This window comes from Molossus molossus, unplaced genomic scaffold (assembly GCF_014108415.1).
Source record: "Molossus molossus isolate mMolMol1 unplaced genomic scaffold, mMolMol1.p scaffold_m16_p_18, whole genome shotgun sequence".
NCBI classification, from domain to species: Eukaryota; Metazoa; Chordata; class Mammalia; order Chiroptera; family Molossidae; genus Molossus; species Molossus molossus.
In genome coordinates this window covers 18,108,017-18,132,626 of record NW_023425353.1, presented here as the reverse complement: position 1 = coordinate 18,132,626, position 24,610 = coordinate 18,108,017, and the positions used below count along the sequence as shown (strand labels likewise).

Sequence of the window (24,610 nt, the reverse complement as noted above, 5' to 3'; positions counted from 1 at the left end):
CTCTCCAAACTATAATATGAAGATACCACTATTACCTCAAAAGATTCTTGGAAAGCTTATTTAAATGGGTGAAAGATGAAATCCTCACCAGATGCAGAATAAATGCTTGTCAAATAATTGCCTTCTTATCCCACTTGTTTTTAACTAGTAGAAATGAGATTTGTCTGGAGGTCAGAGGACAGCTAGACCTTCTCCTGCTTTTATTCATCTCTGCTTTTCATGCCTTCCTCTTTTCCTCTTTCTACCCTGTTCTGTTTTTCCCTCCCTTCCTTTCTCTTCCCCACTTCTGTGGTATCTTTGTAGGTCAGGACTCCCTTGGTCACCTCCATGAGCACCTCCTTTCCCATCCCCAACACCGGGCTGTAAACTGGATTAACTTCTACCCAGGGCCAGCCCCTCCTTAGAGGGAGGGGCAGTGTCAGCTCTCTAGATGGGACAAGCCACCGAGGAGCACTCTGTCCCCTCTGCAGCCACAAAAGGCAAGCCAGACAGTTCAACAGAACACTGCCCCACAAAACCTGCCAGAGGGAGGGGAGCTCCCCACCAGGGCTCCCCAACATGCCCAGAGGATAGCAACAGGTGTTCCATGAACAGGAGCCAACACATTCCAACAAACTCCGAGTTAACCAGCAGCCTCGCCTCCTGCAGCTCTTTGGCTCTTTGATTTTAGCACTGCCAATATGCTAATGAGCAGCACACATCTCTCAGCAGGGCAATGATCCATCCACCCTTCTTCATTTTCCAAACTTGTTTGGCAGTGACACTTTCTGTTGAGCATCTCCTGGGTGTGTGAGTGATGGGATGCCTTTACAAACTGCAGCTTAATAACAAAGATCAAAGAACGGAGCGCATATTCATCCAGCTATGTGGAAACAGGCTAACTAGGAAATTTTAGCTAAGAGTTTATTATATTTGTTTTTAATGCTAATTCCCCCTCTTAAATTGCTACTATTGTTAGGCTTTGAGGTGGTCTTTCAGGTTATATCAGATTCCAGAATGGTGGTGGAGCTGATGGAAATGGATGTTTTTTATTCGCTCATTAAATATTTATCAAGCTTCTGTGATTGTGCCATTTTTGTACACCAAGAGACTCATCTTCTTTGTTTTAACCTCAATGGCTAGCTTATGAATGCAGATCATTTATTCTAGATCAATGGTCTTGAACCAGGGTGATTCTGCCCCCAAGGAGACATTCAGTGATGCCTGGAGACCTATTTTGTTGTCATAGATGGGAGGGGGCGCTATTGGCATCTCGTGGATATAAGCCTGCGTGGTGGCTAAATATTCTGTAATGCACATGACAGGCCCTCACAACATGAATTATCTAGCCTGAAATGTCAATAGTGGTGAGGTTGAAAACGCTTAGAGGAAAAACACTTTTAAAAGCATACATAAGTATGCGAAGTGATTAGCGAAGGGGTTAGCGAAGTGACATCAATGGCTCACTAATTGGACATACTCAGCCCTGTATCAAAGGGTCAACAGCTGCCTGGACTCAGCTGATTGCTGCTAGAGGTGACCCATGATGCCATCCATCCATTTTCAAGCCAAAATCCAAACTAAAAAGTGAAAATACTGATCTTTTAAATGCTGGTAACTAATTTGAGTATTTTTAATACTTTGCCAGTCATACAAAACACATCTGGAATCGTGATGTAGACAGGACACAAGTCTGCAACCTCCCGGACACTCAGGTGCCTTCCTGGCATTGAGCTAACCCCTGTAGGGTTTGTTAATACTGGTCCACACTTCCTGGGTTTAGCCTTCAGATTGATTCTATCCTGATTCTATCCTTCCTACTAACATTTAATATGGACCAGAATCTCCTCTAAGTGCTCAAAACATGTTAACTCTTTTTATCCTTACAACAACCCAAAAGGTAGGTATAATATTCTCTCCTATTTTAAAGGCAAATGCTCAGAGAGGCTACACAACTGTCCCAAGGTAACACAGCAATTGGCAGCACCAGCCAGGACTCGACTCCAGGCAGTCTGGCTCCAGAGCCTGTGTTATTAATTGCTAAGGCCGCCAGCCCTGTGGAAAACGCTACATGACCATATTCTACACAGGGAAACTTGCAAGGCCCTTCCCTGGCTGATTAGCCAACCTAGGCAGGTCACAGTGCACCACTGTGGTTAGCTTGTATTCCCCAGCTGCTCAGACCTCAGTCCCTCCACCTAAAGCTGTGGTTCTCAACAGGGGGTGATTCTGCTCCCTGGGGCACATTCTGCAGTCTGGAGACATTTCTGGTTGTCACGAATGGGGGTTACTACTGGCATCTAGTGGGTAGAGACTAGAGATGCTGCTAAGAATCACACAGGACAAACCCCCACAACAAAGAATTACCCAGCCCCAAATGCCAATAGTGCTGAGGTTAGGAAGCTCACCTAAATACCTGGCTGGCAACCGTCGCAACATGTATAAAACCACCAGCGGAATAGTCCAGGTGGTTCTGTCTGTTTATCTAGAACATTATTTTATTTCTCTCCTCAAATCATTTTCTTCTCTCGCCCTTGAGTTTCATCGTAATCCCATGTCGCTGGGCTAAATGCCTGTACGGAATAATAATCTCCTAATACAACTCTTGCAGCAGCAGAACAAACAAGAAATGGAAAGATTGGCACTAGCCAAAAGGAAAATGAGCATTAAAATGCAAAGTAAATCCTTGCGATTCGACCATAATTATCAACTACATGCCTGAAATGTGAATGTTCTCTTCTGGATGCCTTAAACCATAATTGTGCTCTGTGCCCACATGCATCAGGCTCCGATTCCATGGACAGCATCTCTGCTAAACACACACGACTGCGCCGGTTTCATAAAATGATTTTAATAGAAAAGTACAAGATATGAACAAAAATAAATAATCTTTATCTCATTTCTAGCCCAGCAAATTGTACACTGCATATAAAACTGGTCTAAGATGCTCTTTTCCTCATTCCTTCTTGGCTTTTGAAACACTGCGACAGCATTTTAATTAAATCTTCTCGATTCAAATTGATACATTTTTGTTCTTAAAAAAGTCATACCAAGCTTTCATCAGTCTACATCCATTTTTTTTAAAAGTTGGCTAACAAGATGATGTTTCGCTAAAATAAAATAGCATCCGATCATCAGAGTTCAGTGTCAAGTTTGTACGGACAGGTAAATTAGAAGATCCCTTGACTAAGCTGTAATGCCTACCATGCTGAAGTTTCCCTGTTTTAAAAACTCATTTTATTATCTTACTTTCAAAACATGGCATCTGTTTTTCACCATTCCATAGAGAGATGGAAAACTAAAAAACACTTTCTAAAAAAATAATAATAAATATTTTTAAAGTACCATTGGCAGTGATAAAGCAGTATTTTAGACCTATGCCTTGGTGCGTATTTGCATTACATACATGCTTCAAGTTATAAGTACCTTTTCTATCTGTCGCTCTCAACTTATACCTGAACCACTCAGCCTTTGGGGACTGTTTTTGCTAATGAACTCTTGGAGTCGGCCAGTCCCGGTCTCCCATTTGGAGTATTTCTCCTGCTAGAGTGTCATATTTGATCATTCCAGTGGCTTGCATAATGTTCTGCAAAAACAAAGTGAAACTTGGTATCGGCAAAATCGTCTGAGCAAAGGGTCTGGGTAGGCTACTGAAACGCATACAGTCAGGAGGTCAGCAACTGAACAGATAAACTGAACTCAAACTTAAAGCAGTCTTCCTTCTACTTGAGTCCATAATCACTATTTTGATCATGGCTCTGCTTGCCACTGCCTATATATAATTTTTTTTGTTAATTTCCCTGTATTGGGAAGATCTTGAATGCATTCCAGGATGCGAAGAAAAAAATTTGCTGACACTCCTAAATCAAGTATATGTTTTTGCAATAAAGAACACTGGTCAATATACAACTGAGGAAAAACTGAAACAGATGTGAGTCCTAGAACCACAAGCGTTTGAATTTGCCCAGAAATGCTATTTTAAACACTCTATATGTTGGTCTACTGTTTTTTGTGGAATAATGCATTCTTGGCATCCTTCAAAGGTTTCAATATGTTACAAGGTTATCCAGAAAGAAAAAAAAAAAGCAAAGGGCTAACGTATCAATCTGGGCAGCGCTGGCCGGATTTCAGTCCACTTTCAGAAAGCACCAGAACCCGTATTAATTGCACTTAACACAACGAGCCTTTTCGTTTCCAATGAGTTTTCATTCTCTACAGATTGAGGCTTGGTTTTCCTGAAATGACTTTCAAAGGAGAACAGAGACACTCAGTCCACAGTAACTTCAAACAGAGAGGTGCAACAGTTGCAGAGGTAAACACAAATACACTCTTTTGGACTAAAGCTCTGGTCATGGATAGAAACATGTGCCTTTTCAGTTCTTCTCCGAGATGTTACAATAGCAACGCGGGCGCTCTAAAACAATTAAGTTACATGCATAATGCTAAAAGAATGTGAGCAATCCTATAACCAGCTTTGAGCCATCTGCTTGATTTCTTTTTTTGAGGAACATATATAGGAAAAGAGAATTCCCCTTTTGTTCCGTTACATATAGAAATCTTTTGAAGCTTACAAATAGTTTGGTTTCGGGTAAAAATCCTCCGCTCTTCTGTTCTGACATGGAGTCACACTGAACTCTCCCTCATGGTTTCTCAAAAAAATCTCCACATGAATTATCTGAACGACAATTGAAACCACTTACCAATATACAAGTAACGTTTTATTTTATATTCTATCTTCCATTTGGCATAAGCCTTTTGATGTTTGTTTTTAAAACCAGTGAAATATACAAATCACGCAAGACAGAAATATGTACATTAAAAGTACAGAATAAAGGCCATAGAAGATATACATAATATCTGAATGACAAGTAGAATATTTTACATTAAATAGTTTCTTTTAAAAACTAGGATTGTTAAACTCAACTCTCTTCATAAACATGAATCACTAAAAAGGAACAAAATCTGGTTTAGCAAATAAAAACTTACTTCATGGTTTTTGTATAATAAAAACCAAAAAAGTGACATTTTAAACTAATTAGTGCTTTTTAATTTCAAGATCTTTGCTTGCAATTCACTGCAACTGAGGGGAAGTGAATATCCTTGTGCAATAAATTAAGAGCCACAGACGGCTGAAGCGGTGTGAAGACCACCGAGCCGACAAAGGTCGCAGGAGATAGGTGTCTTTCCAAACTTCTAAAACCATGTCCGTCTGAGATAAGAACACGGTTGATGGCACTTTTTGGAAAGAGGAGTCCTGTTTAAAAAAAAAAAAAAAAATGAACTAGCTGTTTATGTCATGAACTGGATTTTCCTTAGGGACTCAAATAGGTACCACGACATCTACCAGGCACCCGGTTTCCACTCTGCAGAATGAACCAAGGAAAGAGAAACGCTGACCATGCTTCCGAATTCTGAATCTCTCTTCATTTCCAAGTCTATGACGAAAGAGTAATGCCCTCAGGGAAAGGTACAGAAATGGAGGTTGGAGAAAAGGGGGTGGGGCGGGGAAGATAAAATAAATCTTCACACCAACATGCCTATCAGGGAGGAAGGCCTTCCAGAGTCCTCAAAAATGAGGCTGTTTTGTGATGCTCAAGGTACATCATATCAGGGCCACAGCCCAAGCTCAACTCGAAAACCCTTTGGAAAAATCCCAATGGATTGCTATGAAGGACAACAACTCTCTAGACAGAGAAATAACCCCAGAGTAAAGTGTAATTCCAAATCACTGGCTGCACTGAGATATAATAATATTTATATTTATATATATATGTATATATATATATGTTATGTACAAAGACTTTGAGATATCAGGCACCATTAAACCACATTCCCCTCCCCCCCTTATAAATGTAACTGTTCAAGTACACTAGGAACAGTTTTAGGGTTCACCTGCAGTATAATAGGAAAAGCATGGGGTGGAGAGTCTAAACACAGGATCGTGACAGTGAAGCTGCAACATCTCTGTGAACTCCATTGGCCAAGTAATGTTATTAAAACATATAAAACTAGGGCTCCTCAGAATAAAAGTTTTAGGGAAAAAATACCTAAGTAGCTAACTGTTTTTCAAGTGGGGCTTCTAATGGTTCACCTCCTGTCCTGCAATCAAAGGGGACCCAGTGGGGCTGCTGTTTGGCCACGTGGCCAGCCTCACCTCCTCCGAGGGGCAAGGAGGAATCTGACAGGGCTTGGGGTCAAGTGGGAGCGGGGGTTCACTCTTCCCCCTCAAATAGGTTTTCTGCTCTGGCGCAGAGCTGAACTACATGCAATTACCTTGTTGTTTGGGCGGAGGGTCTGTGAATGGAATCCATTTATTATTTTGATTATTATCATTTATTAACCAAGTCTCCCTAAGAAAATTACAGTATATTTTCCTTTATATCCAAGCCAACCTCCCTCACCCCTTTCCAAACAAAAAGTCTACAGCCCAGAGTCTTTGGGGGATGCTTTCTCAACTGGATAATCTAATTCCTACAACCGCTTCCAATCATTGTCTTCATCTGGGAGTTTAAGTTTTTTTAATTTCTGAGGCTTTCCTCCTTGCTCCCCAAGTTTCAGTAGCTGTTGGAATAGGACCATCTACACATGGAATGTTTGAGAAGCATGAGACACATGATATACGTTTTTTCTTTCAGGGATATGAGACTCTCACTCTTGTATTTTCAATTACCATTTTGAACATGTTTCAGGCTGGGAAAGGGAGTCTCATATTTTGTTTGTTTGTTTCTCAAGACCTTTCACCAGAGCATTTACAATTCGTTTTCGTCACAGAGGCTGAACTGAGCATAGATTTGGACCACCCTCTTCCAGCTGGATGCTACCTGTCCTGTGTGTCCCCACGGCTAAGAAAAAGAAAACTAGTTCCTTTTCCTTCTAGACGTGCACACACTAAGTCAGGGTATGTGTCATTTCCCCCTCATCCTACACCATCCAAAGAAGTCTTGTCTTACCTTTTCAACGATCCACAAAATAAATATTTTCTTGGTTCCCACCCCCCATTATTGCCAAATAATAATTATAATATTAATAATAAACCACAGCGTTCTTAGATGGGAACAGAAAAATAATGGTTCCGGTTGCCATTCTTGGGGGGAAATAAAACAATATTAAAAAAAAAAAAAAAAAAAACAGAATCACTGTACTTTCTATAAATAAGTGGGTCCTGGGAACGGGGCTGGGTGACAGGCGGGCGGCGGGGCGCCCACTATTTGCACACGAACTGGTCCACGATCTCCGTGCACTTCTTGCACTTGACGTAGCAGCACCAGTGGAACTTGCAGTGGCAGCGCTCCGTCTGCACGGTCTTGAACTGGTCGTAGCCGCGGCCGCAGCACATGAGCTCGCAGCCGTCCATGCCCTCGGACGTCTTGTTGCACAGGCGGCCCTGTGTGCCCAGCGAGCCCGTGCTCTCGTTGCGCACGCAGTAGTCGGGGCTGGGGTCGATGTAGACCAGGTCCTGCGTGGTGGGCGAGTTGAAGCGGCTGTTGACCTGCACCAGCTTGCCTCGGCCGTTGAGCCGCATGGCCGCAGCGCTGTCGTACTTCTCCTTCAGGGCGTCGCCCACCTTGCGGAAGTCAGCCAGCTGCAGCCAGCACGTCTTGAGGCTGCAGGAGCCGGACACCCCGTGGCACTTGCAGGCCACGTCGGCCAGGTTGTACACTGTCTGTGGGGAGATGACAGTCCATTTACAAAGGCGTGGAGGAACCCAGACTGGGGGGGGGGGGCTGCGTTAACAAAGCTGCCTCCACCTTCTAGATGGAAACCTGGCCGTCAGCTCCACTAGGGGCTGGGCTATTTCCACCTCATTCTCCACTACGGATGTCTGTGTTCCTTTCTCTAAAATGTCTACCGAATAAATATGTTCTTAGCCCCTCATTATTACACATCATCATAATAAACAACCACAGTTTTTTAAGAGGAACAGGAAAAAAAAACTGTTCCAGTGGCTTCTGTTTTGCAGGGAAACGTTAGCAGCAACTAATGCAGCTTGAACACTCATTCCAGAGATTGTGCACAATTCCTTACCTGCACCACCCGGATTAACCCCTACAACCTGCCTATGAGAGAAGGGCTATTATCATTCCCTTCACAGAAAAGTGAAATGAGACCCAGAGAGGTGAGTTACTTACCCAACCACTGGGAGGTAGGGGTTCCAGGATTTGAACCCAGGCAGATGGGTTCCAAGCTCATGCTCAGTGACTTGCTATGGGTACTCAGCCGATAAGTGGTAGGGCTGGGAGGGGTCCAGCCCAGGTAGAATCGGGGTTCAGATCTTTACTAGTACTATTAGTGCTGTGTGCCAGATACTGTATTAAGAGCCTTTACATTCTTTTATTTCATTTAATCCACCCAGCAATGTGATAAACATGGGCTGGATGAGATGGCGGCACAGCGGTAAGAGAAGGTAAGTGGCCTGCACAGGTCACACAGCTAGAATGTTGGAGGATTGGGTCTGGATCTCAGGTCCTCTCCCTCCTGCTTCCCGAACAATCCCTACCCCCTACCTCCCCTGCCTGGGCTAAGAGCACCCACCCTGGGCCCAGGAAGACATGAATTCTGTCCTGACTCTGCTTCTGAACACAGGCACCTGGCTTCCCCTCTCTGAGCCTCCATTTTCCATCCGTGGAGGGGACCATGATGGCACCAGTCTCACAGCAGTGTTGTCAGGACAAAATGAGAGGATGCATGGAAAGTACTTAGATGCAGGATGCAATCAGTAAGCCTGGTCTTTCTCCAGGATGACAAGGGCATGGTGTCTGGGCCCTCCCCAATCACCTTGGCTTCAGGTCTGGCCCCACCCCACGGTGCCCAACAGTCTGGGAGGGGGCGGCTATCTATTTATAGTCCTGACACCTACAGTTCCTATACCAGTTACCCTCCCGAGTCCACACGCTGTTGGCAGGAACCTGGAGGCTGGAGTGAGTTTCAAGGCTGCTTCCACCCAGAACAGCCATGTTCTTCCTCCAGGGACTCTTAAGGGGCTTTCTTAAAAAGGGCGCCAAAGTATATTCCCTTGGCATAAAGAGTTTCAGGCACTCAGCTTGTCTAAGGAAGGGTTTTGCAAACATATTTAACTTCACTCCCCTACGAGGAAAATAAAAAGCAACGTCCCGAGAAGCTAATATGGTTTCCTGGCACAGTGTCCAACCTCCCTGCCCCTACCCCACTATCCTGGAGAAAAACTGTCTTCTATGTAACTTCATCCACCAGGATACAAACTCAACTCATTGCTTGAATTATAAAACTTATGGGGGGGGGGGGTCCTGCAATATTAAAAAATGCACATGTTAAATGAAATTATAATATTAAAGGTGCTTTTCCAACTCTGCAAAATTCCCTCTCTCCACTTGGAAATCCCTTAACCCCTTCTCCTTGGTTGCTAAGCTCCTGATGATTTCTCTACGTGTAAGAAATCTTCAAAGATGGACGAAAGCACCACATATGGGCAGAATGGGGCCCAGACCAGCAGCCACATCTGTCCTGGAGGCAGATCTGGTCTGAGGCACTGGGCCACACTGTATGCAGAGGGTAAAGGTGTGTGTCTCTGATGAGCACGGGAGCAAGGCCTTCTGGGCTCCCCGAGAGAGCAGGGCTGGCGTGCCTATGGCACAGCCGTGGGTGGGCCACAGTGGGGAGAGTCCACAGCACTGGGCCACCTGAGAAAGGAGGGGCCACACTCCCTCTGGAGCAATGATCTGACCTCTCAGGGCAGCACAGGCGAAAAGCTGCGGAGTTCAGTCCTCCCCCATACCACCAAATGTTTGGAATCAAATCCGAGAAGACAGGTTGGCTGGAAGTGTCCAGATAATCTTTGACTTCTCTGTCTTTTACTTCAAAACATTCATTAGGCACCTGACTACTGGCTGACACTAAACTAAGAGCTTCTTCTACTGAACCTCGGGAAATTGTTATTTTGTAGATCAGGAATAGCGGTGTGTTGGTCTTCCATATGGTGCTCCCTACTGTACGGTCCCCATTAGTGCTCAAGATATCTTCACGACAGTTAATGCCACGCCATTTAACAGGTGTGGAAATGTGGACTGAGGCTCAGAAACAGGAAGGTACAGACAGAACTGGATCTAACCTAGATTCCTCTCATTCCAAAGCCTATAGCCCTTCATCCTAAAGCTGTGATGAGTTTAACTTAAAAACAAAAACAAAACAAAACAAAACAAAAAAACGCCCGGCTTCTATCTCACTCCATTCATTTTCTTCCACTGCCATGAAGTGTTTCTCCAGGTCTCAGTTTCCCAATCTTTAAAATGAGGGTGTGCAGCCGGAGGGTGCTAAGGATTCTTCCAATCCTGAGTATTCTACTTTGTGATTATCTTCTCTCTCCTCACCCCAAAGTACAGAAGGGTGAGATCTCTGACCAGAAAGTTCCTGGCACCCACCTTGGGTTCTGTGAAAAAATAATGACCCTGGTTTTCAGTGCTGCCAAAATTAAGAAAAGTTTTCACCCCTTCATTTTAAAGCAGCCATAAAGTGCCATGTGCTGAACTGCAGAAAAAAGGGGGTCTTTTTCACTATTGGAGATGCATTTCATGTCCCCACCAGGAGAAAGAAGGAGCCGAACAGAGATACTCAGAAGGGCCTGCAGAGTCAGGCCCCTCAATTGGTCTGATGGTCAGATGACAAAAAAAATGCTGCAGTTTTCCTAGAAAAGCTCTTTTTAGAAAAGCCCTCAGTCCATTAAGCCTGCTATCTAAGGACATAGGGAAGAGGGAGAAAGGTAAGTCCTGGAAGCTGGGGTGAGGGTTTCTCAGCTGGGCACTTACTGGGATCAAGAACTCACTCTCCCAAATTTAAGCCCAACCACAGGCGTTCCAAGGAGGAGGGCAAACGTTGTTAACATTTTTACTTCTGAGCTGGGCTGAAACTGCACTGGGGACTAATTAAAAAGGCAGGGAAAGATCTCTGTCAGGCTACTGCAGAAGCACCTTGGCTGGAGGGGACCTAGGCAGGCCGATTCACCCCCAGGAGGCCTTTCTGGGGTGTGTGCCCCTCTTCAGAGGGGCCTGCGACCTGTGTGGGGGACGTGGTGGGGGGAGGGAGGAGAGGGAGAGAGAAAAAAAGACAAACGGAGAGAAAGAAAGAGACCAGAAAAGACAGAAAGGGGGTGGAGACAGAAAGAGAGGGAGACAGACGCAGAGACACAGAAGAGACGGGAACCTATAGAGAGAGGCAGAGGGGCAGTGGCCGGAAGAAGCCCGGCCCGCGTGGGGGGCAGAGAGGGGGACCGAGCCTGGGCCACGACGGGGCACTCACCCTGCGGCCGGCCTCGTTGTTGTGCAGGTTCATGAGGATGCGCGCGCTCTCGTAGGAGCCCTTGGCGTGGATGCGCTCCCGCTCGCGCGCGTCCACGAACTCCTTGGCGAAGCGGTAGCCATAGTCGATGTTGTCGCCGCAGCCGCCCCACAGCCAGTCCCTGGGCAGGTCCTTGGGGCGCGCGGCGCGGCTGCAGCCGCAGGTGGACAGCTCGCCCTCGCGGCACGCGCGGCTCATGGCGTTGACCACCCCCGCGGCGCTGACCGCGTACGTGAAGGCCGTCTCGCGGCTGCCTGCGGGCGAGGGCGCGGGTCAGCGGGCGCTGCGGGGGCGCCCGGCTCGCTGCGCCCCTGACCCCACCCGGAGTGCGGGCGGAGGTGCGGGGCTGCCCAGGAAAGCCTTTCTGCACACGTGCGCCCTGGGGGCAGGCACCGCAGAGGGCCCCAGCCCTGACCTGCGCCCAGGCCCTGCGCCCCGCTCCAGGGGAAGTCAAGAAGACCCCCCTCCCCCAAACGCGCAGAAGCCACAAGTAACAAAGAAGGGGCACATGTCTATCTTTGCTCTGGCCTTGCACAGCCACGGGCAGGATTCAAGGCACTGCTGGGTTGGTTTTCTCTACAGCGCTTCTGAAAATACTGGAAACTTCTTATTTCCAAAACTGCACAAGAAAGAAGTCATTGAGGGGGAACTCAGAATTTGGGTAGACTTCCTTACATTTATTTTAATGTTTGTAATATTTTCATTTTGAGTTACACAGGGCAGGAGCATGGATTTGCCAGGCTGAGGGCCTCGGAAGTCTGAGGCCCCGTGGATCCCAGACGCTGCAGCAGCCACTGTGTGGCACCAGCTCCAGCTCACGTCCCCCTCCTCCTGCGTGGTAACCTCTCCCTCGTGCAGCACGAGGTATGTCTCAGGACACCGCTCTGGACTTTCCCAGGGGACATTTTCTAAACTCCCTGGACGGTTCTCAGTGAACCCCCTCTTCTTGGACCCAAGCTGACTGGACGGATACTTCTCTTTCTAAGGGAGGGTGTCTGTTAAAACAGCCTGCTGGTCTTCAATGCTCTGCTGCAGCTCCCTGGGAGCCTGTGCCTCAAAGTGTTAGACTGACAGCAAGAAGGCAGAAAGTACACTCTAAAGGGCAAGGGGAAAAGCTCCTTCCTTCCCCAGACTTGTGAAGAATATACAAACTGAGGTGAAAAACAGGTTTCCCCTTCCCTAAAACGTGCAAAGACTACACCCCTGTAAAACAGTTATACAGGAGAAAAATGGGGGTGATCAGAGCCCGCCTGAATCTCCACTTGTACCTGAAGACATTTCTACACCTAACAGAAGCAACTTAATAAAAATGGTGTACTATGAGAGAGAAAGGGGTGTGGTGAGGGGCCTCGCTTTCCTCAACTATAAAATCAGAATATTGAACTAGATGCCTAGGGGAGAAAAGGCCTCTCCTGGCACTCAAGTCCCTGAACGAGAATCCGTTTCTTCTGCACTTAAAGAGCTTGCTAACCGTCTTTGCGGGGGGCAGAGGGGGGTAGGGACACCAGGAGAGCTGACAGCAGAACTCAGCCCGACCAGAGACCAGAGGGCCATTCTGTAGAAGGGTAGCTGTGCCCATGAAGGATCCGTCCTTGCCTTGGACTTCTGTTCCAGCTTCAATCCACGGCCATTTCTGACTCCCCTTCCAGGAATGGCGATGGTTCCCATTTACCACAGACTTTCCCTCCCACATTTAAAAAAAAAAAAAAAATGAATAACTTGAGGCGTGTGCTGATGGTTGGCAAGAGGATCCAGAACGTTCCTGTGGGGTGTGACATCTATCTTGCTGGAATTATCGAGGTAGGGAACATGGAAAGGAGTAAAGAGAAATGAGGAGGGAAGACAGATTCTAAGGAGTTCTTTAAGGATTAGCACATACTACAGAATATGTGGGAGGCTTGTAGAAGAAAGAGGTAGCTGGAGGAAGAGGAGATAAACAATCCTTCAGAGATAAGGGAAAATAAGACACTGTCCCGTGAGTACACAAAGCATAAAAGGTCTTTTATACAAAACACAATCATGCTGCTTGTTTCTGAAGTCTATCTTGAGCTTTTCCTTTTTTGCACCAGAACACAAACCTGGTGGAAGTCTCTAAGCTAACTGGTCACTGCAGGGAAACCGTCCATTTGAAAAGTGCTCTTTGGCTAATGGCCCGCGATACAGTCATCCTGGATGGAATCCTGCCGCTTCCCTTAGGCGGCCCTCCCTGTGAATCTACATCCTCTCCCATGCTCACACTCCTTAAAAATGGCGCCTTCCTGACATATCTTTTCACAGCGTGGAGACAAAGAAGAGATGGAGACAAAAGCTGGAAGAAAGGGTAGCACGATGAAAAATGAGAAAGTTTCCAAAATGAAGAGTGGGCCCTTCACGAGGCGATTGTGTACAGTGCCTTCAAGGCATTGGCACCCTAGAAAAATGGGTTGAGGAGGGGTTGAAAGTGGCAGCCCTGAGTTTCTCAGACACTGGCCCCGTCACAGGGTCAGATTCTCACGGACAAGAGTTGCTCTCCGTGTCCTTGGCGTGCTAAGAACTTTGGGGTAGACACACGCACACACACCTTTCAGCCTGAAAGATGTTCTGAACTTTCCCTTAGCGCATTCTCTTCCAAGGGACCCTTAAATAGGAAAGTGAAAGCTAACTAACTTTCTCACTACTGGGGCTGGGTCCATGTTCCTCTTCCACCAAAAGCTACTCTGGTTTTCCTTCTTTCCAAATCTATTTAAATAAAAAAGAGAAGGCCTGTGTCATGTTCCAACCCAAGCCACCCAGCAGCAGCTTTCTGCCCTGAGACCCCAGGCCCCTGGGGGACGTTGGTAAGGGAGCTGCAGCATCTCCCCAGGACAGCAGCAGACTTGGTGATCCTATGGAGGAGGGCTCCCTCAGAGGCTGTCCCACCCACTCCCCATCAGCCCAGAAGGCAGTACCCCACTGCTGAGGACCAGAGAGTGTACTTGCGAGGGACAATTAAATATAGGCCTTTGCACCAAGAGTTCTGCCTGTTCCCTGAGGAAGCAGGCTCTTTGAATCTTGGACCACATTTTAAATAAATCTCCAGAAGAACTCAAATCCACTTAGCAAATGATAGCTTATTCTGAACATGTTGGCCCCAAACAGGCTACGTATAAAGACAAGAAGAGGATCTTAAATCAAAGCTGGATTCTAGTGACTACACAGAAAAAACAGTTCCAATTGCTGTTTTCCTTTCTGGTTACCATGAGAGGTGCATGATTTTTGCTAACTTACATACTTGTGAAAAAAAGGTCCCATAGTTTGAGAGGACGGCAGTTTAGGGGGGGATATATAAGCAAATGGGAGGGGGAAAGCTGACAACTTACCATTCTGATATTACTTTTTTTTTTAAGGGTTTTTATTCACTCACAATATCAAAATACAGGGGAATTAAATCTCCACTACACCCTCTGTTAACTACCTAAGGCAGCTTATATTCAGGGAAAACTCCTGTGTTCCTGAAGCTGAACTCCTAGCTCCTGATGCAGTATATACATTAGCACATTTTAATCATTAACAGGAAGGACAAAGCCCTAGGAAACTTTGCAGGCTGAGGCTTCAGACCGTTTTCCCATTCAATTAGAGGACAGGCTTCCAGTCCTGTATTATTTTAGTTTATGAAGCCGCTTGGCTCAAACATCCACTGACAACTCTTTTTTGTTCTCAATGAATGCACTTTTCAGGGTTTTTTAAAAAAGCATTTTATCCATCCGTGACGGATATTAAGCCAACTTTTTATCTTCAGTCAGTATAAACAGTTAATTGCTTTGATAAATTGCTTCTTATTTTAGGAGTCACTGCAGTCATATTAATTATAAGGGCTTGTTTGCATAAAAGTAAAGAGACCTAAAATATTCACACTAGAAAACACACACAGGACCTCATCTGTCAGATACTATCCTATGCTATTAAACCAAACCAGAGGCAAACCAATTTTTCAAATTCTTTGCCTTTTGTCCACTTTTAATGTCATCTCCTCCCTGAACGGAATAACAAGTTCAACAACACTTTTATAATAAAGAATCAGACTGTGAGTGATACAATTAAGGTGGTTTTTTGTTAAGTTTCTAGGTTGAGGTCTGAAGTATGTGCTTTTATATCAACTGCCAAAATCCCAAATGTAAACTGGACCACTCCTAATTAAAATTCTTTCTGGGGCTTAAATAAAGCCATATATATACATATACATACATACATACATATATATATGTGTGTGTGTGTATATATATATATATCCATCTCCATATCCTCAAGGACTATCTATCAATATCAGGAAAATTAGAACCTGATTCATTTCCAACATGCCCAGCATTCAGAAAGATAACAATTTTTAGTTTGCTGCCCGGGCCATTTGAAGTCAAGCTTAAGTTAGGAAACTGCTTACAGTTAAAAAAGTTTTGAAGCTTAAAAGAATATAAATGACTCAGCTTTCCTCATCTACTTTTGAGAAACCAAAGAAGTGTGCTGCTTCTATTGCAACCAAAATGTTTCTTTAAAAAAATTAAGTGTTCAGAAAAAAACGGTGTCTTAGATGCTCCCTTCCTGATTGGGTTAAAGAAGTCCAAAAGGTAAAGAGAGAGAGAGAGAGAGAGAGAGAGAGAGAGAGAGAGAGAGAGAAAAGAGTGTGAGAACAAAATTAACACAGGTAGCAATAATGACACAAATCCCCAAGCCACCACTGTTGATCAAGCTGGTCAGTGAACACTAAGGTCTTTCTCTAGAAGAAAAGTTCTTATATATTTTGAAATATGTTAAATGTTCTCCTACCTATCTGCATAACCCTGCCAAACACGGAGGTGTTATCCACAGTGCTGCAGTTCCACCGCCGATGTCGGAATTGATACTGGCATTCTTTGATGCCTGTCTTCGCGCCTTCTCCGATGTACTGCATGTGGTCCTGGTACAAGTGGCATAGTTTCTTCTGTCCTTGAGAAAGTCCTGCCAGTTGGCTGCAGAGAGGCTGCGCTCCTATGATATATACTTCTGACATCTGAACAGGGTTATTCATACCTAGCGACCTGGAAAGGGGTGGGGGGGAGATGTGCATTCAAGATTTACGTGAACTCTCGAGGTGGGCCTCCAGAAAGCATGTCAGTAAGACATAGTTCTAAGCACACAGATGCTTTTCTCTCCTGCTTGTCCTTATGACAAAGTATGAGAAGGGCTTCATAAAACTCCTCTGTTTCAGCTCCACTCAGAAAACGGAGGTATTGTGTAGTCTCCATCCCGCCATCTGGCTCCTCAGTTAAAGTCTTTACTCCCTTCCTTGCCCCCCACCCCCAGCCATATACCTGAACCAGTATTTCCAAAATCCACTCAGAAAAGAGGTAAACAGCGGTTTCGGGACAAGTCTCTGACCTTAGAGAAAGTGACTCACTTTGCCCCACAAACTGGACCACTCTGCCTTGAAAAACGTATGAATGCCCACAGTAGACACAATCAGAGTGGGAGACAGCAGTTCCTTTTGACTGAGGGAAGAACAGTGGGACAAGGACACAGACTGAAGGAAATTCACCATGCTCTGGATATTTTAAAAGGGCTCCTTATATATGATTGTGAAGGACCCAAGACAAGGTATCCAGTGAACAGAAGTCATGTTTGACAGCCATAAAAACACTGTTCATTTACAGGGAAAAATATCCAGAACGCCGTCAAAAATAATCCTCTGGATATACTGCAGCCTATCTGCAAGGGCCCTGGCAGAAAGAAACTCTCGTTCAGGGGTATTTGACTCCTTCAAGTTCACCTTTTGTTGATCGAACTTTGAGCCCAAACACTTCTCGACTTGGAGTTCAGCTGTCTTCCTAGAACTCTCCCTACATCAGACCCTGAAAGTTAATGTCCAGTGACAGAAAAATAAAAGTTGGAACTCACTTTTACTACCCAGAGGTGACAAAAAGAAAATTTTATATCTAGGTTTTCAATGATTAGAAAAGTGAATTTTGGTTCCCTTTTATTATATGATGTACTGCAAGCATCCATCTGAACAAGGGCCTCATAGAGAAAGGTCTAGATTTATAGGTTCTGATCCCCTATGGAGCTAAAGATAAGGTTTACAATGTTAGCAAATTAAAAGAAAATTTAAAAATACATGTAAATAAATTGTATTATATGTGTATTAGATAAATGCACCCAAACTCATGATTCAGCTTTAAATACTGCAGCATCATACAAAATGAACCTTTAAAAAAAAACAAAATATGCACATAGAATGAACTTACCACCAAGAATTGGCTTCTATTACAACCTGGGCGAAGGAGAAAAATATGGCCAAGGCCATTAGGAAGAACTTGGAAGACATTGCACTTCCAGCCGTCCCCAAAGCAACTCTTGGGCTTAATATTCCAATCGACTTCTGGAGAGGGAAGAAAGGAGCAGATGTTTATTGCCTCTCAGATAATTTTCAAGCATACAAGTTTAAACAACGGAAGCATCCGGGTCTCTTAAGTTTACTGCTGATTGACTGCGCTTCTCCTCCGTGAGTTTTTTGATGAGAAGATATAGGCAGTTTCTTTTTCCAAATTAATCCACCCACGCAACCTCACCAGGAAATCTGATTTCGCTGGGATCCTGCGCGAGGGGCACGCCAGCGATTACAAACATGTCTCAGTGCTGTTGAGTCAAAGCCCCGGTGCCAGGCGCTGCCTCCTTCCCGCTTGCTGGAGTCCCGCACCCCCTCGCTCCCCTCTAGTTCACGCTGTGCTGGGTCCCTCCACGAGAATTCACTTGGGAACCCGCCGCCACCCTCTTCCTCTCCCCGACCTGGGCCGAGCAACAAGTGGAGCCGGAATTAATTCCAAGGGCGAGAGGAGCGCGAAGGAGTGTGGAGCGCGCCGCCGGCGGCTGCGGAGGAGGCGGGGTGGCCGGCGCGGGGGTGGGGGGTGGGGGCAGGACGCGGGAGGGAAGGGCAGGGGGTGGGGGGCGAGGCCTGGGGGAGCAGCGCGCGAGAAAGTGCCCAGCTGGGAAATGCAGCTCTGAATTAACATCGTATGTTTCTTAATCAGTTTACGGGCCGCTTTGGGCGAAGCCACTTCCAGAGGGGGAAGGGCAGCCTGGATTTCCTTAGGACGCTCTTCAGCCAGATAGAAGCAGGGAAAAGGAGATGGGGGGCACAGGAGTCATTGGGGAGAGAGATCTGCTCTCCCAACCAAGAAATCCAGAAAACAGGTAGCTCCCTTGGACTCAGTGTACTCCAAAGAAAGAATGGCACCCCAAAGTAGAAAAGGGGATCTGGATCCCGATATACTCGGAGAAGATTCCTTCCCTGCTCTCCCCACAACCCTCCTCCAAATTATTTTTCACGTTCCCTCCAACCCCTCCCATCCCCACTCCTGGCCGCTGCCAAGGAGAAAGGGGAAAGGAAGCCAAGGGGGACTCCAGTTTCCTTTGGTCCTGGTTTGAGTTGTCCGCCACTTCGCCATCGCGGCACTGTGAGCCTGGCCATGGAACCCCGCCACCCCACCCTCCAGCCCAATTAAGACTCGGTTCGGTCTGTTCCGAACGGTGAGGGTGCAGAGTGAAGACAGAGCCGGTTCGAGTGAGCCCCCGACGGGGCCAGAGATGCGCTGGCTCCCGCGTCGGGGCTGAGCCCCTGGATTGCTGGGCGCAGAGGGCCGCGCGGCGAAGGTTCCAATCGTCAAGAATTTCGGGGCAGGGGCGGCCTTGGAGGCTTCCGCTGCCCTTCCTCCCCACTGGTGACTTCTCCACCTGTAGGCGGCGGCGGAGTAAAGCCGTGGCGGCTGCGGGTGGGAGGAGCAGGTTTCCAAAATCCCCTTTACATCTCTGATAAGTGTAACCCGCACGCGCTGCGCCTCCCGCGGCTCTCCAGGGACCCCTTCCTCGGAAAAGAATAGGTAAGCCTCTTCCAGGCGGCAGAAGGGCCTGGCCTGGAACCTGCGCGGCAGAAAGGACTGAGGGGACCTAGGCAGCATTGGAAACACGAAGGGGTTCAGGAGCTTGCCACGGCTTTTCCTGGCCAGCAGCCCCTTTGGCCCGGACATCTCGGGGCTTCTTCGAGAGGAAATGCTTATGTGGTCCCCAGTGCCTGCTAACCAGGGCTCCGGCGCCCGTGGCCCACTCGTCCTAAAAAAGCCCCTAAACTGGGGGCGCACCCCAGAGAATAGAAACCTGGGGTTTCCCCAGCCTTGGAGAGAAGTCTTCGTCTCCATCCCCACCCCCGCCCAAAGTGTCAAGTTTCCTCCAGGGGAGGGGGTGGGCTGCGAGGTCTGCCTTCGCGCGCGGCCCAAGCTGCAAAGTCGACTCTCCCCATAGGCGGCCGAGGCCGCGCACGCATTCACTCATGCACAATCACACCCATACACTTTCACACACTCACACGCGTGCACATACACACACGCTCCGATATGCTTCCGAGACCGCGGCGCAGATCGCTGCTGGCCGCGCGCACTTTCGGAGCTTTCCGACGGGCGGGGCGCGCGGGGCGGGGCTCGGGCAGCGGAGAAATTGATAACAGATTCGGCGGATTACAGCGGATCTCTTTGTTAGAGGGGAAGCCACACAAACCGAACCCACTTTCGACCCCAAGAAAAATCCACCCGTTCCCAGAGCTAGGGACAACTGGTAGTGGGCCACTGGATCTCTGTGACCTGGGTCTCTCCAGCTCCAGGCTGGGGGTTAGCCAAAGGTGTCCCCAAGGGGATCCGCACGAGAGCCAGGCGAGTCGCGTCTCCACTTAACCCCGCACGCTTGCCCGGAAACACCTTGGCCCTCTTCCCTCTCCAAACCCCGCGCAACCCAGAAAAGGCCCCACAAGTTTGAAATACTGAAGGAACCCACAGCAAACTCACTAATAAATAACATCGACTCTGTTGGGTAAACATCCCTGCCTTGTTTACCAAGAGATCTGATCCAAAAAAACAGTACGAAAGGAGACCTCTCCGAAGACTGGTACACTCAGGGTAAACCAAAACTTCTGGGCGTAAACTGAGTTTACTAAGGAATGGACTAAATGTTTTCGGACGCTTTCAGGGCCCGGGAAAGCCGGCTTTGTAAGGATCCTCCGAACCTGTTCCTTGAGTGGCTTGGGAAGGAGGGTGCAATTGAGAGGTTCAAGCGTAGGGGAGAGGGAGGCAGAACGTCAGCGCGCCCTTGTTTCCAGTTCAGAGCAACTAATTTTAGTGGCTGCTTATTCTGTCTCTCCTCCGAAGCTTTCGCATTGGATTAAAGGTGTTTCGGACCCTTTTTATCAACTGGAGTGCGGGCGGGGAGTGATGAGGGGTGCGAGAGAGGAAACCGTCATGCTGATTTAGATAGAGGACGTTCGCGTGAGACGGAAAGCATCGGAACGCACGCGCAGACCCGTGCAAGTCCTCCGCCCGCCGCCCCTGAAGAGAAATTCAACAAAGGCAGTGGGAATATCCTCGACCCTTGGCCACTGGCGCTATCTCACCCGGCTTGGGCATCCCCTTCCACCAGGGTCTTTGCGTCCAGGTCCCCCCAAGTCTCTGAGAGTGGAAATGATGAGGGAGTGAGTTTGACCTGAACTCGTGGTGTAGAAAAGCATAGGAAACTCCAAGAATCGTAGCTCTTGGAGGGAAATAAACTTTGTTTTTCCCACTGTGATCTCTCCCCAAAGCAAGAAGAAAGATGAAGAAAACTGCGGGAGAAAAACTCGGTTGCAGCCACAACGCTGGACCATCCTGCCTAGAGCAACGCCACGAGAAGTGGGAGGAGATGACGAAGATGAGCCGGCCAAGGCTGATAGGAGGTCCGCTTTGGGGGAGCAGACCAAGAGCCAGCGCTCCCCCACGGCTCTAGCCTGGGTGCAGGGGGGCCAAGGCTGCCCCAAGCCGCCAGGACGTATCCACAGCGCTGTGGAGGGGGGTGGGGGGAAGGTGGAGGGAGCTCCCAAAGCCCAAATCTGTACAAGGAACGTGAGCAGCCGCTGATCACCCCGACTCAGAACCGTCAGCAGGTCTGGTAACAGGTAACAGGGAGTCTCCAAGGGAGGAATAGTAGTAGCCAAGTCTAGTTCTTTCTGTTCCCTGCCTTCCCTCGTCCATCCCCTGCACAAGGCTCTCCAGACCACAATCTCAATCTCTCAACCTCTCAACCTTTCTCAATCTCTCTCTCTCTCTCTCTCTCTCTCTCTCATACACACCACTTCTACCTTCTCACATGAAATGTCTCTCTCAGCACAGGCTCTCAACTTTGTCCAGCGGAAGAGTAGTGTCCGGTGAAGGAGAAAGAAAATAAAACATCAGTTCAACCCCCCACCCCCTTCTAAGGCAGTTTCAACTCCATTTTTTTAATATACGAAGAAACTGGGGGCAAGAGAAAGAAAGCAACACTTATCCTCGATTACAGAGAAATTTGGTGAGAGCGCCAAGACCAGACCCGAGGCCTCCTAGAGGGCGATGCTCTTGTTCCTGTGCATTGGAGAAGAGGTACCAACTCTTCCTCCACTCGCCCGGGCCCGATTTACTGGATCGGACCCTTGGGCTCTTCCATATTGCAGTGGCGACTCAATGCAGCTGGTCCTCTGGGGGCCTCTGCGCAGCCCTCTGGAGAGAGTGGAATAAGGCGGCCCGGAGTAATGTGCGCAGCCAGAGGTGGGAGCTACAGGCAAACAGCTACCCACGGGCCCCAAGGAACCAAGTCTGAGGCGTCCTACCTCAAGGCAGCCAACAGGGGGCAGCCGGCACCGCACGGCAGGGAAGAGTAGACTGCGGGAAAGGCTGAGCTCCGCGCACGGTGCTAACCCCTCGTGCACTGGAGCGCTCCAATGAGGGGAGGAGAATGGCAAAAGAGACTCTCCGGTCGGGCTTCCGGAGGGGAGGGGGGTTCTCCTTTGTGAGGCTGTGCGGGACTAAGGCTAGTACACCCAACCCAAAACAACTGACCTTTTACTTCTCCCCAACACACACCCAGGGCACAAATCCACACACGAGGACACACACAATTTCCACTGCCTCTCCATCGCTTGCGCGCTCTCAGCATTACCCTCTCGGAACTCCCCTGGCAGAGGCTGTCTAGAAACTAAATCTCCGCATCTGGTTGGAGCCGCAATGAACGTCGGCGGTAGGGCAGGGGGCTGAGGAGGTGCGGTCGCACCGCTGGCTACAAGTGACTTCCAACCAGGGAGTTGTCCATTTAAAGAAAGCCGAGAAGGGGCCCCATGCCAGATTGGGTTTAGAAAGTAAAACAAGGCCGCAGGGGTCTCCAGGTTTGCGGGGTTTTTTGTTTGTTTGTTTTTTTTGTTTTTAACATTTTGGAGAGGGGTGAGAATTTGTTTGTTTTTAGGAAACATCCTGATTCCAATTTCAACCTTATTTTCTAGAAAACCGAAAATGGTAGAGATCAACAAAAATGGAAGGATAGAAGCTTGTAGGACAGAGAGGAAAAGTTATTTGGAAAATAGCAAGTTATACTGCAGGAAGAAATGTTAACTTTTCGTAAAAGTGAACTCTTGGTGACCCTCGGAGTGTGTGACTCGGCTTTAACATACAACTGACAATTAAAACAAACAAGAGTTCACAAACTGCCCCCCTCCTGCTCTCCCAACTCTGAGGCCCAAATGTTTCCAAAGGACCAGGCGGATTCTGCGCAGGGGGCCTGGGCGCGATATCCCAGCGGACAGGATTAGAGCCACCACCGCCAGCTCTCCCCGCCCCCATCACCGCTGCTAAGTGCCGGAGCTCACCCTGTGTCGGCTAATAATGCTAATAACGCGACCCTGCTCCCCGCGCCCGGGTGCGCGCTGGCCCCCCGCCAGGCACTCTTAAAGGTACAGGACTTGCAGCACCAGGGTTCCCTGGCCACGAAGAGCCTGCAACCTGGCCTCTCTGGCTGCAGAGGGCAAGGGGTGCGCTTCTTTGGGCAGTCGGCCCCTAATCCAGCTGGCTACCTGGTCTCCCAACCAAGGAGTTCACTTCCCCTTTTCAAGCCCTGGCCACACACCTTCTCGGTGCCCGCGCAATGGGCAATTGGTAAATATTTGTTGAATTAAATCATTATCCTGTTACTGAAACATACACAGTAAGTACACTCGAGTTTCTCAGGCCCAAAGGGAAGTCTTCCGTGAACCGCACTGTTTTTCTGCCTTGGTTGGCTCTTCCCCACTTTTTCTCCAAAGTTGGAAAGGTTTACAGGAGTTTTGGTGAAGAGGTTTCGGGGAGATGGAGGCAGTGCGCAGGAGGTGGGAAGCGAAGGGTGAGGGTCCCTGCCAGCCCCGCGGGAGTTCCATTCTCTTGAGGCGGTAGGAGAAATGGAGGGGGGTGGGGAGTCAGTTAACTTCCATAAGAAAAAAAATAAAGGTAAAAAAAGTGGCAAGAGTCGGCGGCGCACAGAACACCTACCTTCATGACGAGGGGGAGGGGGCCCGAAGAGGAAGTCGCCACCAGAGCAAGGGCAGCCGAGGAATCCAAGCGGAGCGACCGGGTTAAGCCTGGGTAGACAATCCGGTACAGAGCTGCGGGCTCCTACTGGGCGCGTCCGGCAGGCGCAGGGAATCGGAGCCGAAGCGGTCACTGGAGCCCGTGTCTGGGTGCCCAAGTCTGAGCAGCACTGGGATGCACCCAGGAACCAAGGGGGCGCGGAAGCCCGCCGGCCCGCAGCAGAGACTGGGCCCTGTCGACGCGCAACAAGGGAGCCGCGGGTCCGGCGAGGGCGCGCAGGCAACTGTTCCGCGGCGAGGCGCTCCCTCTCCAACGTCCATCAGCGACGGCGGTAATTAGGGCTTTCCAACCCCAAATGTGGGCGTGATTGTGCAAAAGACTTTACAACAAATAATAAAAAAAAATTCTTCACAAGAGGGTGAAAAAAAATGCCCCACTACTCAACTATGGCCTGGGGCGAAAGGGGGGGGGGCGATCAGTGCGCCCAGGTGCCCCCAGTTCATTCACACCACGGATTCTGCAAACTCCCAGCGGCTCACGCCCTCCTGATCTCCAGCTCCTCCTCTCCAAGTCTGTGGCCGAAACGTCTGCTTCCAGGCGCTGATCCTGCGGCCGCGAGTGTGTGGACGTCTGTGTACACACAGACACACACCCAAACACGCACACACGTACACACACTCTGCAGCTTGGGGCCACTGAACAATCAGGCGCGCATGGTTTTTTCTCCGGGAGATGCCGCTGAAAACGCACAAGTCGCCTTCCGAGCTGTAAGAGTCAGCGCCAACTTTTGTCCTTTCATTTTAGGGTTTGGCAAAAAGGGGGCGCAAAATGGGTAGTCGTCCCCGGACGTTCTGCCGTGCGGTGGTTTTGGGGGGCGATTGCCCCAGGGGAGACACAGGCTCCCCCCTCCCCACCCCCTTCTTTCTCTCTTCGGGTTAATCCCCCTCTTTTCCCCG

General features: G+C 48.4%; 1 protein-coding gene across 2 annotated transcripts; it reads right to left on the bottom strand.

Annotated features, from left to right (window-relative positions):
• Nucleotides 1–5,000: 5,000 nt before the first annotated feature.
• Nucleotides 5,001–23,963, bottom strand: WNT5A (Wnt family member 5A). Of its 2 annotated transcripts, none has more exons than XM_036267492.1 (5): nucleotides 23,616–23,963; nucleotides 17,520–17,653; nucleotides 16,066–16,316; nucleotides 11,248–11,540; nucleotides 5,001–7,642 (listed from the first exon to the last, which is right to left on the bottom strand). In XM_036267492.1, exons 1-5 carry the CDS (start codon nucleotides 23,619–23,621, stop codon nucleotides 7,184–7,186), a joined length of 1,143 nt encoding a protein of 380 aa, XP_036123385.1. In that variant the 5' UTR covers nucleotides 23,622–23,963; the 3' UTR covers nucleotides 5,001–7,183. The 2 variants fall into 2 exon arrangements, with proteins under 2 accessions (XP_036123385.1, XP_036123386.1); XM_036267493.1 differs by lacking the exon at nucleotides 23,616–23,963 and adding an exon at nucleotides 18,061–18,132 and having other exon boundaries at nucleotides 7,091–7,642.
• Nucleotides 23,964–24,610: the final 647 nt, after the last annotated feature.

Excerpts from the sequence above, each read along its gene's own strand:
- WNT5A (XM_036267492.1), bottom strand. Across the intron at positions 16,317-17,519 it reads ATAGAAGCCAATTCTTGGTG|GTCGCTAGGTATGAATAACC; the intron begins GTAAGTTCATTC and ends ACCCCTTTCCAG. Across the intron at positions 7,643-11,247 it reads ACAACGAGGCCGGCCGCAGG|ACAGTGTACAACCTGGCCGA; the intron begins GTGAGTGCCCCG and ends ATCTCCCCACAG.